Raw genomic sequence first — 19650 nt, 5'->3', positions numbered from 1 at the left:
GTTCAAGAAGTCTGAAAGGGTAAGAAGTAGGGCTGTCATGTGCATGGGTTACAGTTTCCTAAGAAAATTCTCATAGGACAGCATTGCTATCTTCGAAAAATGAACAGATTCTTTGTCATGATGGGAAAAAAATTCCTGAGGTGCAATGTTCCTGGCCTTTTTCTCACCAATGAAGTTTTTTCAATTTTCTTAATTTTTTTCCATTATAAGCTGCTGTGATCATCCTGTGACCTTTGAGAAAGTCTATACCCTTTTGAATCCCCAAAACAGTCACCATCGCCACTTGAGCAGACCTCTCTGCCTTGAGTTTAACTGGCCTAGCAAATCCCCTCAAGCCAATTTTGATTGGACCTTGCTTTCTGGATGATATTAGTAAAACTTGTCCCTGGTTAGGCTTTATCCCATAAAATCACCTTCATTAGCTTCGAACATGCTTAAAAGACTGACTTTTTTGAGCAAGCTGATTTTTATGCAGTGATATTTTCTTTGGTACTATGGTGTTTTTTTCAAAGGTACCCTTACCAGACAAATTGGGCTGATGAGGAACCTGTACATAAACCAAAAGGCGGTCATTAGAACAGAACAAGAGGAAATGAAACTGAATGATTTAAAATCAGAAAAGTTTTTTCCAGGATTGAATCTTTTCATCATACTTACTCAGTCTGTAGGCTGTGCACATAATCCAAGAAACTAGTTATATGAAGAGAAAGAAACCTGGCATCAGGATTGGAGTCTCATTAACAGCCAGCAACATGCTGATACAACCTTGCTTGCTGAAAGTGAAGAAAACTTGTACTTTGATGGCTATCAAAGACTTCAGACTTCAGTATAGATTGCTCCTCACAACTGGACCAGCAGAGAAAAGATTGAAGTTGTCAAAGATTTCATTTTACTTGGATCCACAAGCAATACTCATGGAAGCAGCAATCAGGAAATCAAAATACATACTGCATTAGGCAAATCTGCTGTAAAAGAACTCTTGAAAGTTAAAGATCAAAGATGTCACTTTGAGGACTAAGGTGTACCTGATCCAAACAATGGTATTATCAGTCAGTTCATGTGCATGTGAAAGCTACGCAATGAATAAGGAAGACCAAAGTAGAACTGATGCATTTGAATTATGGTATTGGCAAAGAATATTGAAAGTAGCATGGGCTGCCAGAAGAACAAACAAATCTGTCTTAGAAGTGCATCCAGAATGCTCCTTACAAGATTGGATGATGAGGCTTCATCTGTCTTACTTTGCACATGTTATCAGGAAGGACAAGTCCCGAGAGAAGGACATCCTGCTTGGTAAAGTAGAGGGAGACCTCAAAAAAGATGGATTGACACAGTGGCAGCAACAGTGGACTTGGAAGATAACAATGTAAGGATGGTGCCAGGACCAGAGAAAGTTTCTTTCTGTTATACACAGGTCTGCTATGAGTCACAACCCTCTCTATAGTACCTTACAACAATAATGAGACTAAGACTAGTATATTACTGTGAGAACTTGTTTTCAGCCATCTACTGCACCATAGTGGTTACGAAGTGGGCTGCGAACCGCAAGGTCAGCAGTTCGAAACTACCAGCTGCTCCACGGGAGAAAGATGAGGCTTTCTGCTCCCGTAAAGATTTATAGCCTCGGAAACCCTGTTCAGGGTTGCTATGGGTCGGAACCAACTCAACGGTACTTAACAACAACAACTGATCACAGAGGCATGTTTAAACATGATTTGTTTGTAATAAACTCATGCGTGTATGAAATGGAACCCTAGTAGCAATAGTTTTTTACTTAACTGCATATTTTTATACTTACCCTTGTATATAACCATCAACATATCCATGATGTTTTTTTTTCATTCCCAGGAAATGAAAACTACAAACAAATAGCAATGTGCATTCTCTACCACATAAGCATGGATGACCGCTTTAAATCAATGTTTGCATACACTGACTGTATACCTCAGGTAAGTGATTTGAGTATTTTAAGAAAGATATTCAAGAAGTATGTATTTTTCGCTCTACTAGCTTGGTCTAGCCAGATAATACTTTTCTTTTAAAAATAAAATTATCTTTTTATTAACAATATAAATTTTCTATAGAAAATTAGGGAAATACAGAACAGTACAAAACCCGGAGATAACCATTTAATATTTTGGTGCTTTTCCTTCCACACACTTAAAAAATAGTCATATATTAACATTATATGGTAAATATAATTATATAGTACATTACTTAATAGGTATCCTTACATGTCATTGAACAGCCTTGAAAAACTTTTTGATAGTTGAATAATATTGCATGGATGTTCCAGAATTTAACCATTGTTGAATTATACATTTAACTTCTTTTAGAAAAGTTTTTCACATATAAATATATGTAAACATTGTAACTAAATGAACTCATGTGGAATAAACATCACAGTACTTATATCTTTACCACATTTCTGATTTTTTTTTTAATTCTAAAAGTAGAAGTACTAAATCAAAAGTGTAAATACTTGTGTAGTTGGTACATTATGGTCAAATTACATTTTAGGAATATATAGGTATATTTCTATTTCACTTTTGACAGCACAGGTTATTACCATTTTTTTAAAAGTGTGATGTTCCATTACTGCTTTTCATTTGGATTTCATGAATATTGAGAAGTCGAATTTTTATATGCTTCTTATCTATATTCTAGTATAAATTTTATTGCTCTTTTTATTGGTACGTTAATATATTTATAGTTAATACATGAAATCTGTGTATGTAACTATTTAAACTCTGCCATACAACAAATATCTTCCAAGTTTGTCATTGACTATTTAATTTTATATACAGTGGATAGTTTTAAATGCTTTGCACACTCTTTTGAAAAAATGCTTTATTGAAATTATTATAAAAAATTTTATGGCACTCTTTTCAAAAAAAATTTATAGCACTCTCATCAAGAAAGGCTTTTTTTCTATGTCTAAGTTGTTTGGTGTAATTCATGTGTTATGTCTATTTCATATGTCATTTGAAAATGCTAATTTTTTTATATAGAGTATTATCAGTATAGAGATTCCACACATCTGATTCTGTAGTTGGGAATTTACATTTTTGCAATTACTATTGCACCTTAAATCTTTATTAAAATGACTGCATTAATTTGAATATCTGAAAATTTGGAAAACAGTTGGGCTGATTTTTAATGTTAGCATTGGTTGTTTTTTTTCAGAAGATGGTTTTTTTAAATAGAAAATCAAAATTGCAGAATGTATAACATACAATAAAAAAAATTTTTTTAATGATTTTAGAAGCTTTTGAATGGCAAGTCATACTTATTAATTTCTCCTAACACTCTTACTAGGCAATTCCTTGTTAGCCTAATATAAGTTAATATATGTACGTTACTTGAAAAATAAAGCATAGTAAAAAATAGCACATAATTTGCTTTTTTTTTCCCTAACCATCCTATTCATTCCAAATTGGTAAAGCAACTCGAAAGCTCAATGTTCTGTGCTAGAATTGTAATATTTTGCCTACATGCAATTCAAATTTGATATACTTTCAAGGGTAATTTCTTAACCTTTTTTATTAGGAGCAAAGTAATTATGCTTGTTTATAGGAAGAAGACATCCCTCAAAAAGCATAACAGTACATCTTATCTAAGGAGAAAGAACTTCTTACAGAGATAAGGCGTGTCAGACTGTAGCCAGTGGTAACTGTAATCAAACTCTTTGTCAAACAAGTTTTCAGTAAAAAAGTAGCCATATCAAAGGGAGATTACAGGTGATTTACTACTTACTCACTCCATATGTTCCAAAGATTTCTGCTTTGCAGTTTCCAGGGATGTTTCTTTTGCAATCCCATTTAGTGTTGAAACTTCATTGACTACAGAATATGAATTGGAAATAAACCAAACAAGATGTATGTGCCTGCATATATTGAGTATTTTTATCCAGTTTAGATTAACATTAAATAACAAATACAAGAGACATGAAGACTAAAAAGGAGTAGAAAACTGTTTAAAATTTAATTCGTACTTTTAAAAAATGTGTAATCTCAAATATAAAATTTTATTTTAAATAAAACAAACAGAAATGAGACTTGTGTTGGTAGCATAATGGGTTATGTATTGAACTGCTAACCCACCAGCAGCTCCACAGAGAAAGATGAGATTCTGCTCCCACAAAGATTTACAGCCTTGGAAATCCTATGTTGTTGTTAAGTGCTGTCGAGTTAGTTTTGACTCATAGCGACCCTGTATAGAGTTTATGAGGAGCAACTGGTGGTCTTACACTGCCAACCTTGTGGTTCACAGGCCAGTGCTGATCCTGCAGCTCCACACCAAAAGTCCTATACAGGGTTATTATGAATCAGAACCAACCGAATGACACATAGCAGCAGCAGCAGGTTACTTTTGAAACATTGTAATTACTACAGTTTGAAAGTATATATAAGGAGTCATGGTGGCACAGTGGTTAAGTGCTTGGTTGCTAAGTGAAAGGTCAGCAGTTAGAACCTACCTAACCAACAATTCTATTAGAGAAAGACCTAGCAGTCTGTTTCTGTAAAGATTACAGAAAAGAAGTCTCTATGGGGCACTTCTACTCTGTTACCTGGGGTCCACTATGAGTTAAAAATAGACTCGCCATCACCTGACAACGAAACTTTGTATAATGAAGGTACCTCTGTTCTTTTTCAAGAGCACTATTCATCCATGTTTTCTTGCCAGACCATTTTCTTAAACATGTCTGCAGTAGAGTTTTCAGAACCTTTATGATTTATTATTTTGTCAGTGGAGTCCCTGGGTAGTACATTTAACACACTCAACTGATAACCAAAAGGTTGAAGGTTCAGATCTACCCAGAGGCACCCTGGAAGAAAGTCTTGGCAATCTACTTTTGGAAAGTCAGCCATTGAAAACCCAGTGCAACACACTCTTCTACTCTGACACACATGGTGTTTCTGTGAGTCAAAATCGACTCAGTGTAACAATTGCAAAATCAACTATTTTAACAAATGGTTATCTGGTTGTATTTCATGAACAAAATCTTTCAAAGCTCACTCAAGTTTAAAGTTACTCTTTTTGGGGGGATAGTGAGGTTATATTACCAAATTACGTTTTAAACATCCTCAAGCTTTTTTAGTATAAGGTCATATTTTGAGAAAACCAAATGGTACTCTGGAATGTATTTCTCCTTAAAGTGCGTCCAGCCTGTAAATTGCACTTCACAATCCAATTGTGACATATTAAGGAAAAAGTAACCTCACTTAACTGCCACTCAATGCTAAAATAAATGTCTTGCAAAACCAAGCAAGAATTATATTGAAATTACCAAGCCTCTTTCAGAAATTAAAAAGATACTCCTTTCATAAATATCAGCTACTCAAAGTGATGTTTATAATCCTAGTAAAGCTTTTGACTCATTTGTGATAGCAGCTAATTAACCTACTTATTAAAGAAAGCCGTATCTAAGGTTTTGAATTTCTGAGTTAAAATAGTATTTTTTCTCTTTGAAATTGTATACATTATTTTTGCTAAGTAATGACTTTCAAGTATTACAACTTAATTTTTCAAATGAAAAGCCTAACATGACTTTCAGGGGAGGAAAGCAATAGCTTTAAAGTATGTTAAATATTTTATGAAAGTGAACTGTAATTTATTTGTTTCACTCCTCAAAAAGAATATGAAATATGGTTATGTTCTTTGTTTGCATTCAATCATATATGCCAAGGAACTGTATAAATTGTAATAAGCTACTATTAGTTAAAATATCAGAGTCCTGTTGTGGCGCTATGTGGGTTAATGCACTGGTCTGCAAAGTCGGTTTGAACCACAATGTCGGTGGTTCAAGCTCACTAGCTGCTCCTCAGAAACCCTATACAGGGTCACTGTGGGTCAGAACCAACTCGACAGTACTTAACAATAACAAAGTTAAAATATCAGGTCTTTCTCATCATTTTGGGTCCATTCATAGTCTGATTAGAATACCTCTTTTCTTATATGTGTTGTGAAGGATAAACCTATAATTACAATTTACTTTTATAAGATATCCAGAGTGATTATGTATATACTATGCCTTCTAATCTCCCAATATTATATTGTTTGACCTCTTTATTGCCTCTAATTATCTAATATGAGAGGGCTTCAAAAGTTTATCAAAGAATTCCATGATCTTTTCATTCCATTTTTCCATGAACTGTTTGAAGCCACCTCATTTATTTGAATTTTCTTCCCCTATTCTGTAAGTAGTCTACAGAAAAATCTTTGGACCAGATCAAGTCTTTCTTTATACATGACCTTAATGGTCTAAGTGTACAGAGTATTTCAGGTAAGCATACTTGGGGATAACCAGGAGTTAATGGTTGTATTCTAATAATAGTTAAAAGTACACATTAACAGTTCATTGTTATTTAGACCTCTGAGATGTATGTTTTGTTTAAATAGGTGCAAATACCATCCAGATGCTTATAAACATTATTTATTGGTAATAGAATGGTCAATCAAAGTCCATGGTTAGGTAGTGATGTCATGATGTTATTTAATATTTTATCGTAGAACAGTGTGCAAGAATCTCATAGCTCTCCACATGTTTTCCACCACAGTTGTCCTATTTGGCCCCTCTTTGATCTACATGCTTCTTTTTAGCTGAATGCTGGTAAACGTCCTTCCTGACAGCCCCCTTTGCTCTTGCCTGCCATTATCTGCTGAAGTTCAGAAACCAGAGCATCACTTCAAACAGCAGAGTTAGGGAGTAGCCAGTCAGAAGAGATTCCTGAGGCATGCAAAGTTCTGGCATAATCATTCAAAGATGTTTGAGTAGGGGGTTGGGGGTGGTAGAGGTGTATGTGAATACAGAGAGCTGTGGGGGTTGGCCTCTGGTCACTGGTAAATAAGTGAAGTCAGGTGCCAGAGAGTCTAGACACAGTGATTTCAGTCATGGGTCTTTGGTATCTGATACTCAATATGGGACCTGTCTGATTGAACACTATTGCCTAGTCATTGCAGAGGCTGAAGCCCTTTTAATGCCTTCCTGTTAAATCAGTAAAAGATGACAATGAACATAGTTAAAACAGAACAAAACTAATTTTAATATTTCCTACTTGGCAACAATTACACTCACTTTTGAAGTGTCTTAGGTAGCAATCAAATAGACAGTGCTTCCCGTGGTGTTTGAACTAAACTATTATTTTAGAATTAATTAAAATTGAAATGTTTCTCTTCCTAATAATGAAAACTAATTCTGTAGCCCATAAATTACATTCACATTCAACCCTAATTTCTTTTGAATTTTTGGAGGGGACAGTTGAGATTTCAAATAATGCTTTGTTGTGTGTGTGTTTGTTTTCAAATGCAGGTCCTAATGATTTACTTCTATACAGGATTTAACATGGGAATTACCAAAAGAAACTCTTAACTTCTTAAAAACCCAATTTTTAAGAGCAGTTTTCATACTACAAAACTCAATTTGAAGCAAATAATTCTTGCTAGCAACAAATATCTTGACTTCTTAAAGCTGTGTTTTGATATAAAAGGTTTTCATTATTATAAAATGTTTCATGATATAAATAATATTTTAGAAGAAATCTATAGTTGATTTTAAATTTAAGTATGAAAAATACTACTTTGATTAATTAATAACAGAGGGTTATGATTTGTATTTTTATTGAATTATAGTGTTTTTAATTAGTAGATAATGTGCAATAGGTAGCAATATCTGTTAAATATATACCCAGTAAATTAAAATTATTTTATTATTGTTCTAGAATCTTTTTATGTATAACATTACTAAATATTTGTGATTCTTTGCTTAATGTTTGTAGCTAAAGAGTTTTCTCCATTGGGAGAAGCTAACATTTACCCGCTACAGTGTTTGGTAGTTTTCAGCATACAGATCTAAAACATGGTTGGTTTTAGAGTTGTAACTAAGTATTTAATTTTTTTGGAGCAATTCTTCAGTTATATTCTGTGTTTAATTTGGGTTTCCAGTTGTTAATTGTTAAAAACTACCCACTGTTGTGGAGTTGATTCTGACTCATAAAAAGGGTTTCCAAGATTGTAAATCTTTATGGGAGCAGACAACCTTATCTTTCTCTCTAGAATGGCTAGTGGGTTTGTACCACTAACCTTGCAGTTAGCAGACCAATGTTTTACTCACTACACCACCAGAGCTCCTTTATTCATCTGTAGCATATAGAAATATCTTTGGTTTTAATTACATTTACCGTATATCCTTTTCTAAACTCAAAGTTAGCTGGGACTAGCACACAAAGTAATCAAAATAATATTTAACAAAATGGGGTCTATGTAATCAATAAATATTCATTATATAGTTACTGTATCCAAGACGGAGTCATGGTGTGGTACTGTAGGATCAGCACTGGACTGCTAACCACAAGGTTGGTGGTTCAAACCCATTAGCCACTCCTTAGAAAACCTATACAGGGTTGCTTTGAGCAGAATTGACTCAACGACACTTAACAACAGCAACATATATAAGACACTGCTAGATTCATGAATGCATATTGGACAAAAGAATGTTTTCCTAAAATAAAAACACAAGAAATTTTAAGGTTATAAATTTTAGAATAAAATCCATATGTTGTTAGGAGTTTGGTCTTAAATAAACATAGCTTTAATAATATGCATGAGACTAATTTGTTGATTTGCCAATAATAAAGACTTGTTTCTCAAAATTATAGAATGAAATATGCTCATTTCACCTTTACTATTAACTTAAAATCAGCGTATGTAAAACACAAGTCAGTAACTGTTCTCCGACTACAGTTTATCTTTTTGGGTTACTGTTAACATTACCATCCATGTTATTGCTCCATATCAAAACCTGGGAGTTGATTCTTTCCTTTAGCCCAGACATTAAGTCAGTTATTAAATTCAGTTTTTATTCTCTTTCCTAAAATCATCTCTAATCCATTCTTCTCTCTCTCCCCATTGCCCTGCCAGGCAGCCATCACCTTACTATTCCACTAGCCTCCTTAATGTTTTCCATCATTTTCTTGTCTTGTTTTAGTCTACACTGGCCAGGTCTTTTTGAAACACAGATTTTATCCTGACACTTTCCTATTTAAAGTCTTTAATGGCTTCCTATTATCTTTAGAATATACCCCCAAATCCTTCAAGACCCTGCAAGATCTGGCTTTTACCATCTTATCTCTCAACACAGTTTCCCTCACGACAACATGCTTTTCTTCTTTCAGCTCTTCAGAAGAATCCTGTTCTTTCCTGCCTTACAACCTTTGCACAAACTACTTTCTTTTATTGGAATGCTATGCTTCCAAACAGTATTTGAATTCTTGAGTACAAAAATTTTATCTAATATTACTCTTGTTTTCTCCACTGTTTGTGGAAGGCTTATATTAATGCTGAGCCTTCTAATCATTCATTAACCATGTAGTCATTTAGTTATTCAACAGTGAGAACCTTAAATTGTAAATTATGCTTTGTTATTTTCAGCATACACTCTTAGATGACATTGTCATAAAATGCTTCTGGAATTTGCTTCTTACCCTTAAGTATAGTCTGTGTTTCTTTGATAGTTAATGAAGCTGCTCTTTGAGTGTTCGGATGAACGAATTGACTTGGAACTCATTTCTTTCTGTATTAATCTTGCTGCTAACAAGAGGAATGTACAACTTATCTGTGAAGGTTAGTGCCTTAGAGTTTCCTAGGGAACCTTTTTAGCATATTGTAATTGATGTATGATGAGAAATACATAATAAGGAATTAAGAATTACAGCGGACATATAAGCCCTAATTTTAAATAGTTTCTTCATTATAACTATAATCCTTAAAGGTCTAATGAACTCAAAATATTCTTATAGCATGAATGGAGGTAGGTACACTTTATTAACATTTTATAAATCATAATGGGTTAGCCTTAATTAAAATTTCATTTTTTAAAATGTGATCTTATTTGTATATTTAACTGAGAAAGCGTTCTACTCCAGTATGAGGTTTTATTTAAAAGTGATACATAAAATTATATTAGGTAATTGTTTCTAAATTTTTATCTTGGCAAATGGCTTGTCATTCATTATCATGTTTCATAGTCTGTTCAATAGTTTTTACTTATTTAAAATGTAATCAATGTTCATAATGAAAAGGATAAGTAAGAAAACTGGAAAATAAAATCTATATTACCACAATCTAGAGATAATCACTGGTTTAAAAAAAGAAAATGTTTTTGAACTTTCTATTGTGAACTGAATGAAGATTTACAGAGCATGTCATCAGTTTTACATTTGATAAGTCATGCGCTTAGTTTCATCTCAATGATTACAGTCTCCTCCATTTCTTCTCTACAGTTTCTATTTCCATTCCATCCTCCTTCCCATCCTCTCTCAGCTTTGTCCTTAGGTAAATGTTTCCCTTTTAAACTTGAATGGTTGACCATTCCATTCCATTCCATGGTGAGCATGGTGTTGTCCCTCCTTATACCTATCCAGACTGCGTGGCTGAAAGTTGGACAAGAGTGAGTTCCTTTTCAGAACTGAAGGGTGGTCAAGGGCCATAGTCTCAGGTTCCCCCAGTCTCTTTCTGACCTGTAAGCCTGGTCTTTTTAAAAAAATTTATTTGTTTTGTGCCTCATTTTTTCCCACTGTATCCAGGACCTTCTAATGTGATCCCTTTTAGAGCAATTGGTAGTGGCAGTCAGGCACCATCTAGTTCTTCTGGTCAAGAGTGTGACTGATGTTCACATGCTCCATTAGTTCATTGAACTACTTGATTCCAAGCATTTTCAATTTTCATCACTCTTCTTCCACACTTTGAGAAACCAATAGTTGTATCTTAGATGGCCGCTCGTGAGCTTTAAAGAACATGCTACTCACCAAAGTAGGATGTGTGTAGAGCATGTCCTTGTGGATTGTGTTATACCAGTTGATCATGGTGTACCCTGAAACTATGATCCTGAGCCCCCAAACCCAGAAACTCACTGCTTTAAGATGTTTGATAGATAATATCTAAGAAATTTTCATCATTTTACTGGTGTGTATGCTCCACCACGGAGTCCTGGTATGGCGCTGTGGATATATTCCCACTCTCACTGGTTGCTCCATTACATTCATAGGTATGTCTGCAGCAAAAGGAAATAACCATGTAAAAATACCCTCTTCCAAATCTTTCTTTGCGGGTATACTCCCACTTTCCCCCCTATACCTGTTCAGCCTGGTATCTGTTCATGTATATACCTGTAAAACACTGTGGTTCCGGATTATATATATAATACTATTTATTTCTATCCCCTTTAACTCTTCTTACCTACCTGTGTCTTCATCCTTTTTCTGCTTATATATTGTCCTCCTTGTCACCCTAGGTAATGTGTATCTACCCTCTAGCCAATCAATTACTCTCATGGTGACCATCAAAGAATGTTTCTTTTAGCATAAAAATCTTTTCTTGAGCTTTTATAATAGTGGTCTCATACAATATTTATACTTTTGTGATTCACTCATTTCACTCAGCATAATGTCCTCCAGATTCATTCATGTTATGAGGTGTTTCAAGAATTCATCATTATTCTTCAATGATACACAGTATTCTAGTGTGTGCGTGGACCAAAGTTTTTTAAACCCTTTCTTCTGTTGATGGGCATTTAGACTGTCTCCATCCTTTTGTTTTTGTGAATAGTGGTACAATGAGCATCAGTATTTATATATCTACTCGTGTCTTGATTCTTATTTCTTGTGGGTTTATACCAAGTAGAGGAGTTGCTGGATCATAGGATATTCTATTTCCAACTTTTTGAGGAAGTGCCATACTATTATTCACAATGGTTGAACCATTTTATAGTCCCACCAACAGTGTGGTATAGCATAGTGGTTATGAATTGGGCTGCAAACCTTAAGGTCAGCAGTTCAAAACTGCTGTTCTGTGGGAGAAAGATAAGGCTTTCTGCTCCCGTAAAGATTAACAGCCTTGGAAACCATGTACAGAGTCGCTATGAGTGGGAACTGACTCCATGGCATATAACTACCACCACCAACAACAACAGTGAAAGACGGTTCTAGTCTCTCCATACCCTTGCCAACATTTGTTGTTTTCTGTTTTTCTGAACTTTGTTGTTAATGCTGGGGTGTGATGGTATCTCACTGTTGTTTTGATTTGCATCTTTAATGACTAATAATCATGAACATTTACTCCTATGTTGGCTGCCCAAATATCTTCTTTGGTGAAGTATCTGTTCATGTCCTCTTTGGCCATTTTAAAATTGGTTTCCTTGTCTTTTTCTTGTAGAAGTGCTGTTGTTTTCTGTAAATTTTAGAGATTAGTCCCTTGTCTGCTATGTCATTGCATAATACTTTTTCCCAGTCTGTGGGCTCTCTTTACTCTTTTGACAGTGTATGCTTGCTATGTATTCGAACCCCTAAGCTTATCCTTATTTTTTTATTGATGATCTTTATAGTTCTGAGTTTTATATTTAGGTCTTTAATCCATGTTGAGTTTGTATTTGTGTATGGAATAAAATATATGTCTTGTTTCATTTTTCTACAAATGGATTTTTTCTGGTAAAATTTTAATGTAATGTTTCTGTATATTTTAAATTAAAATGATTTTCTCTATATATTGTAATTTGAGGTTTTTTATTAATTAATAATGTCCTGGGTATTGTTCCATGTAGTTAATTGCTTTTATAAAGCATCATTGTTAATTATCTGCAGAGTGCTTCATTGTAAAGATTTGCTATAGTTTAATGTGCTACTCTGGATATTGGTTTGCTACCAAATCTTTCTGGCTATAAGCAATGCTGTTGTGGTTATTCTGTCATCTCAATCTTTATGTCTTTGTTTTATAAAACTTTTTATTGTGAATTGAGTGAAGGTTTACAGAGGAAATCATCAGTTTACCTCCAACAAATCACATGCTTTGTCTCACCTCAATAATTGCAATCCCCTCCTTGTAACATCAGTTATCTCACTTCCTCCCTGTGGTTCCTATTTCCATTCCACCTTCCTTCCCAACATCTCTGAACCTTGTCTCCAGGTAGATGTTGCCCTTTTGATCTTGAATGACTGACCATTCCTTCTGGAGTGTACTTCACTAATGTCCACCCTATTTACCTATGACCAGTTGATTGAAAATTGGACCACCATAGTGACTTCTGTTCCAGACCTGAAGGGTTGCCAAGAGCCATAGTCTTTGGTTCTTATAGACTTTTTCTGATCAGTAAGGCCAGTCTTTTAAAAATAGTTTTTAAGGTTTTTTTCACATTGTCTCTCACTCTATCCAGGACCTTCTAATATGATCCCTTTCAGAGAAATTTCATAGTGGTAACTGGGCACCATTTAGTTCTTCGGGTCTTAGAGTTTGGAGACTGATGTTCATGTGTTCTTTTAGTTCACTGGACTAATTGATTCCAAGTATCTTTCATTTTAGTCACTCTACTTTCTTCCACGGAGAGAACGACAGTTTCACTTTAGATGCTCGTGTGTTTTTAGATCCCAGTCCCAACTCACCAAAGTATGCTGTAGAAAATTGTCTTTGTGGATTATGTTTTGCAAATGAACCATGGTGTCCCCTGAGACTACAGTCCTGAGCCCCTAGGCCCAGCCACTCATTGCCTCAAGGTGTTTGGTTTTCATCATTTCCCCCCATGTAAGTCCCATCATATTTTTAGGTCTGATTACAGCAAGGGTAAAATACCCATGTACAAATATCCTTTGTCAAACTCTTATAAAATTGTAGTTATATATCTTTCTATTTATATATTAAGATAAATTCCTAATATTTTTCTGGGGTAAAGAATATTTAGATTTCTTGTAAATTATGGCACATATTCCAAAAATAAAAGAATATATGCTATATGATTCTATTTATATGAAGTTCTAGAGCAGGCTAAACTAACATTTGTTAAAAGAATGAGGAAGGAGGTACAGAGGAGGAGAGGGGAATTAGAGAAAGGAGGGCGAGGACGCAAAATGATTGAGCTGTATAGAGTAGGATTGATGGGAAAGTGACACCAATATACTTTCTGGAGTGAATGGAAATATTCTTCAGGTATACTCATTTGTCAAAAGTAACCTAATTTTATACTTAAGTGATTCATACCTTTCTCTATATAAGTTGTTATTTGAGAACTATTAAAAAAAAAATCATTAAAATTAACATTTTATTGGAGGAATTTTCTGTTATTCGTTATTAGGAAATGGGCTTAAGATGCTCATGAAAAGGGCTCTGAAATTCAAAGATCCACTGCTGATGAAAATGATTAGGAATATTTCCCAGCATGATGGACCAACTAAAAATTTATTCATTGTAAGTATAATTTTTGGCTTACTGTCCATTAAAACAAGCTGCATTTGAAATATAACTCTAACTGAGCTGTGGTCAAATACCATCTTGTGACACAAGTTGACTCTTTATTATGAACTTCTTTGTAAAATTAGCTCCTAGAAATCTCAGCCTACATTGTAATGTTGCTGTGATTTAGTGTTTCCTACTTCTGCCTACCTACTCCACACTTTATGTCTTAAGTCTTAATAATTTAGTTCAAGATTATTAAAGCAAAAGAATCGCATTTGATGGATATTTTTCTTCTTATGGATTAAGTTAGTATGTTGATTGTTGTGCAGAAAATATTTTAAATTTGTGTTGAAATTCTCTTGTTTCATTCAGGATTATGTTGGGGACCTTGCAGCCCAGATCTCTAATGATGAAGAGGAAGAGTTTGTGATAGAATGCTTAGGAACTCTTGCAAATTTGACCATCCCAGACTTAGACTGGGAACTGGTTCTTAAGGAGTACAAGTTGGTTCCATACCTCAAAGATAAACTAAAACCAGGTCTGTGCTAAGAATTTCTCTTTTACATAATCATAAAGTTATTTTTTTCTGTTGTGTATAAGTTGTGGTGCTATAGAATAAAGCACTAGACTGTTTATCACAAGGTTGGTGGTTCAAACCCGCCAGCTGCCCCTTGGAAACCTTATACTGGTTCACTAAGGGTCAGTACTTAACAATAACAACAGTGCAGTATTTTTTGTAACTTACACATTACTAGGAAGGAAGGAGCCCTGGTAGCTCAGTGGTTAAGCACTAACCAGAAAGTTGGTCTTTCAAACCCACCAGTGACTCTTAAGGAGAAAAAAAACACGGCAGTCTACTTTCATAAAGATTGCAGCCTAGAAACCCCATGAGGCAGTTCTGTCTACTTGTTACTTTACTATAAGTCAGAATCAGCTTGACAGACACAATAATAATAACATTGTATTAGATAATGTGTATCATTCCCATAGCTCCAGTTCTGGCTATTCTCCCAGCAAGGTGGTTATTGGGTTTCCCAATTATTTTCCTTTTTTTCCTAACAATTTCTTTACTTAATAGTCATTTCTTTTCCCTATCCTGCCTTTGTTATTGTGTTAACATGCCTTTTTTTTTTTTTTAACCAGTTACTACCCCACATAGGCATGTACACAGTCCTTCCAGGCACTCAGTTCTGTTTTCCAAGACTTACTTCCACTTCTCTTATTACCACCACTGTTACTCGTGAACATAAAAATTTGGAAAAAGAACCCATTTCCAAGTTATGTCAAAAATTTATAGGAGTTCATTGAATTGCTTCATTATCTTTTCTGTGTATTCAAATTTTGATAGTATAAAAACATTTGGATCATGAAAATTCAATGCAAACTTTCTATGATTTCACTTTACTAGGTGCTGCAGAAGATGACCTTGTCTTAGAAGTAGTTATAATGATTGGAACTGTTTCTATGGATGATTCTTGTGCTGCGTTGCTAGCCAAATCTGGGATAATCCCTGCACTCATTGAATTACTAAATGGTAAATCAAAACTTAACTATTTTTAAGCTAATATATTAATGGTTTCTTATTTAAAAATTTAAATATATAGAATGCAATAATAAAATAATACTTATTTTCTTATATTAATCATCTTATGACAATTTAAGTTACATACTTAAGAAAATGAATTAGATATGTCTCTTAATAGGATTGGATAGAGTATTAGGAAAGAGCTGTAAGTTACAAAGTGAAGAAAGCTAGAGTAAAGCAATTCAGAACTAAATTTACAGATACTGCCTTTCTTGTTCTTGTCGTTGTTGTTGTTAGGTACCATTGAGTTGGAACCAACTCACAGTGACCCTATTCACAACACTGCAAAACACTGCATGGTCCTGTACCAACCTCACAATTGGTGCTAAGTTTTAGCCCATTGTTGCTGCCACTGTGCCAATCCTTCTAGTTAGGGGTTTTCCTGGGGGTTTTTTCCAACCCTCTACTTTACCAAATATAATATCCTTCTCCAGGGACTGGTCCTTCCTAACAATATGTCTGATGAAGTATGAGAGATGAAGTCTGGCCATCCTGGCTGTACTTCTTCCAACACAGATTGGTTTGTTCTTTTGGAAATCTATGGTATTTTTAATATTCTTCTCCAGCACCATAGCTCAAATGCGTCAATTCTTGTGTGGTCTTTCTTACTCACTGCCCAACTTTCATAAGCATCTGAGGTTACTGGGTCAGGCATACCTTAGTGCTCAAACTGATGTCTTGGCTCTTAAACACTTTGAAGAGGTCTTGTGCAGCAGATTTGTTTAATGCAGCATATCATTTGATTTCTTGACTGCTGCTTCCATGAGTGTTGATGATTGATCCAAGCAAATGAGGTCTTTGACACTTTTAATCTTTTCTTCCTTTATATGGATTTTATTTATTGGTCCAGTGGTGAGGATTTTTGTTTTCTTTACATTGAGGTACGACCCATACCAAAGACTGTGGTCCTTTATCTTCATTAGTAAGTATTTTAAGTCCTCTTTGCTTTCAGCAATCAAGATTGCATCATCTGCGTATATTGCATGTTGTTAATGAGTCTTTCTTCAATCCTGATACCACACTTTTCTTCATATAATCCAGCTTCTCAGATTATTTGCTAAACATATAGACTGAATAAGTATGGTGAAAGGATATAACCCTGGCACACATCTTTCCTGATTTTAAACCATTCAGTCACCCCGGGTTCTGTTTGAACAGCTGCCTTTTGGTCTATGTACAGGATTTTCATGAGCGTAACTAAGTGTTCCAGAATACTCATTCTCCACAATGTTGTTAATAATTTGTCATGATCCACACAATCAAAAGCATTTGTGTAGTCAGTAAAGCACAGGTAACATCTTTCTGGTATTCTCTGCTTTCAGCCAAGATCTATCTGACGTCAGCAATGATATCCCTCATTCCATGTTCTCTTCTGAATCCAGCTTGAATCTCTGGAAGCTCTCTGTCAATATATAGTTGCAGCCATTTTTGTATTGCCTTGAGTAAAACTTTACTCACATGGGATATCGATATTGTCCAATGATTTCAGCATTCCATTGGGTCACCCTCTTTGGAATGAGCACCTATCTCTTCCAGTCAATTGGCCAAGTAGTAGTCTTCCAAATTTTTTGGCCTCCAGTACCTCATCAGTTTGTTGAAAGATTTCAGTTTATATTCCATGAATTCCTGGTACCTTGTTCTTTGCCAATTCCTGCAATGCACCTTGGACTTCTTCCTTCAGTTGACCATTGACCATTTCTTTTTGGTACAGTGACTCTGTTTATACCTTCCATCTTCTTTTGATGCTTTCTGCATCATTCAATAATTTGTCCAGAGAATCCTTCAATAATGAAAGTCGAGGCTTGAATTTTTTCTTCAGTTCCCCCACCTTGAGAAATGCTGAGTGTGTTCTTCCCTTTTGGTTTTCTCTCTCCAGATTTTTGCACATTTCGTTGTAATATTTGACTTTGTCTCCTTGAGCTGACCTTTGACGCTTTCTGTTCAGCTCTTGTACCTCCTCATTTCTTCCATTTGCGTTAACATCTCTATGCTGGAGAGCAAATTTCAGAATTCCTTCTGACACCCATTTTGGCCTTTTCCTTCTTTCTTGTCTTCTTAATGACCTTTGCTTTCTTCTTGTATAATGTTCTTGATGTCATCCCACAACTCTTCTGGTCTTTAGTCTTTGTATCAAATTGGTCTAATGTATCAAATCTGTTCTTCAGATCTCTAAATTATGGTCTGATATATTCAAGGTCATATTTTGGCTCTCGTGGACTTGTTTTCATTTTCTTCATTTTCAGTCTGAATTTGCACATGAGCAATTGATGATCTGTTCTACAGTCTGCCCCTGGCCTTCCATAAATGTTGTTGTTGTTGTTAAGTGCCATCGAGTCGGTTCCAACCCATAGCGACCCTGTACAGGGTTTCCGAGGGTGTAAATCTTTACGGGAGTAGAAAGCCTCATGGAGTCAATTTGATTTCTGTGTATTCCATCTGGTGAGGTCCATGTGTATAGTCATCTTTTATGTTGTTTTTAAAAAGTGCTTTTTCTCATACCAGTCTTAAAAAATTATCTATCATTATTTTTGTTGTGCTGTATGTTGTTTGAATTAGACAGTCCACCTTGTACAAACTCTTCTTTTTTATATTTGATTCCTGAGCAGAAATTTTCATTTAGAAGCTGATTCTAAACATCATATTCCTTCCAAAATCCAGACATAGTATTGTTCACTAAACTCTCTAATGATGCAGATTTTCTAGCTATGTGCTGTCTAACACTTGGCAGCTCTTAAGCACTTGAAGTATAACTGTCATGACTAAAAACTTGAATTTTCCATTTAATTTTAACTAGCCATTGTACAGTGCATATTGTACAGTGCAGATCTAGATTTTTCCCCTTCCCCTTATATTGCTGTCAAGGGGTCAGGGCTCATTGTTCATATAGCATACAGCATGCATCTAAAATTAATGTTACCCTATAAGGCCCAAGTTCTTCTCTAGTAGCTTTTAAATTTAAGAAGCTAGTAGTAGAAAAGGTAAATATAGCAATATAAGAAGCCTAAAGAAGGTACTTTATCTCAATCCTTCCTACATCAAATACAATAAATATGCACTTTATGTTATCTTAATAAACTAAAAACTATAACATAGTGTTGTTAAGTGCTATCAAGTCAGTTCTGACTCATAGCGACCCTATATAGGGTTTCTGAGGAACAGCTAATAAGTTTGAAACGCTGACCTTGCGGTTCAAACTGATCTCGTGGTCCTGTGCTTTTCCTAGAGCACCACACCAGGACTACCTAAATAAATAAAAATACACAAACCACTAAGTATATATAGTTCAAAGAATTTTCCAACTGAGCACACCCATCTTTTGACGATAAGGAAATCCATTAAGTTTCCATCTTACAAGATTCCTTACCATAAGGAAATCTTGTAAGTTTCTATTCCACCTGCTCCCAATCTTTACTGCCTTCTCCAAAGTAGTTTTTATCATGCCATACAATACCTGTAGATTAGTTATATTTAGTTTTGAACTTTATATTAGTAGAGATTAGTTTCTTTTGCCCTTGATTATATATATGAAAGTCAGCTTTGTTGTTATATCTAACTGTATTTCGCTCATGTCCGTTACTGTATAAAGTATGTTGTTATTGCTATTAAGGACCATCAAGTCATTTCCAAGTAATAGTGAAAGGGTTTCCGAGGCTATAAATCTTTACAAGAGCAATAAGCCTCATTTCTCTTATGCAAATTGACTGGTGGGCTTAAACTGATGACCTTGTGGTTTGTAGTCTAGTACACAGAAATCAGATAGACTACATCTGTGGAAAGAGAAGATGGAAAAGCTCCATATCATCAGTGAAGACAAGGCCAGGGGCAGACTGTGGAACAGACCATCAATT

At 34.8% G+C, this 19650-nt stretch overlaps 1 protein-coding gene across 2 annotated transcripts in view; it reads left to right on the top strand.

Annotated features, from left to right (window-relative positions):
- Positions 1–19650, top strand: part of KIFAP3 (kinesin-associated protein 3) — a 239440-nt gene that overhangs the window by 129311 nt on the left and 90479 nt on the right. For both annotated transcript variants that reach the window (XM_006872636.1, XM_006872635.1), the window contains 5 exons: positions 1849–1949; positions 9513–9621; positions 14117–14229; positions 14590–14755; positions 15626–15751. In XM_006872636.1, the coding sequence (XP_006872698.1) occupies positions 1849–1949; positions 9513–9621; positions 14117–14229; positions 14590–14755; positions 15626–15751 (615 nt within the window). The remainder of the gene's footprint in view (positions 1–1848; positions 1950–9512; positions 9622–14116; positions 14230–14589; positions 14756–15625; positions 15752–19650) is intronic.

The sequence above is a fragment of the Chrysochloris asiatica genome, unplaced genomic scaffold, assembly GCF_000296735.1.
Source record: "Chrysochloris asiatica unplaced genomic scaffold, ChrAsi1.0 scaffold00207, whole genome shotgun sequence".
Lineage (NCBI taxonomy): Eukaryota > Metazoa > Chordata > Mammalia > Afrosoricida > Chrysochloridae > Chrysochloris > Chrysochloris asiatica.
Note: the sequence above shows the minus strand (reverse complement) of the source record. Positions and strands in the feature narration are given on the sequence as shown.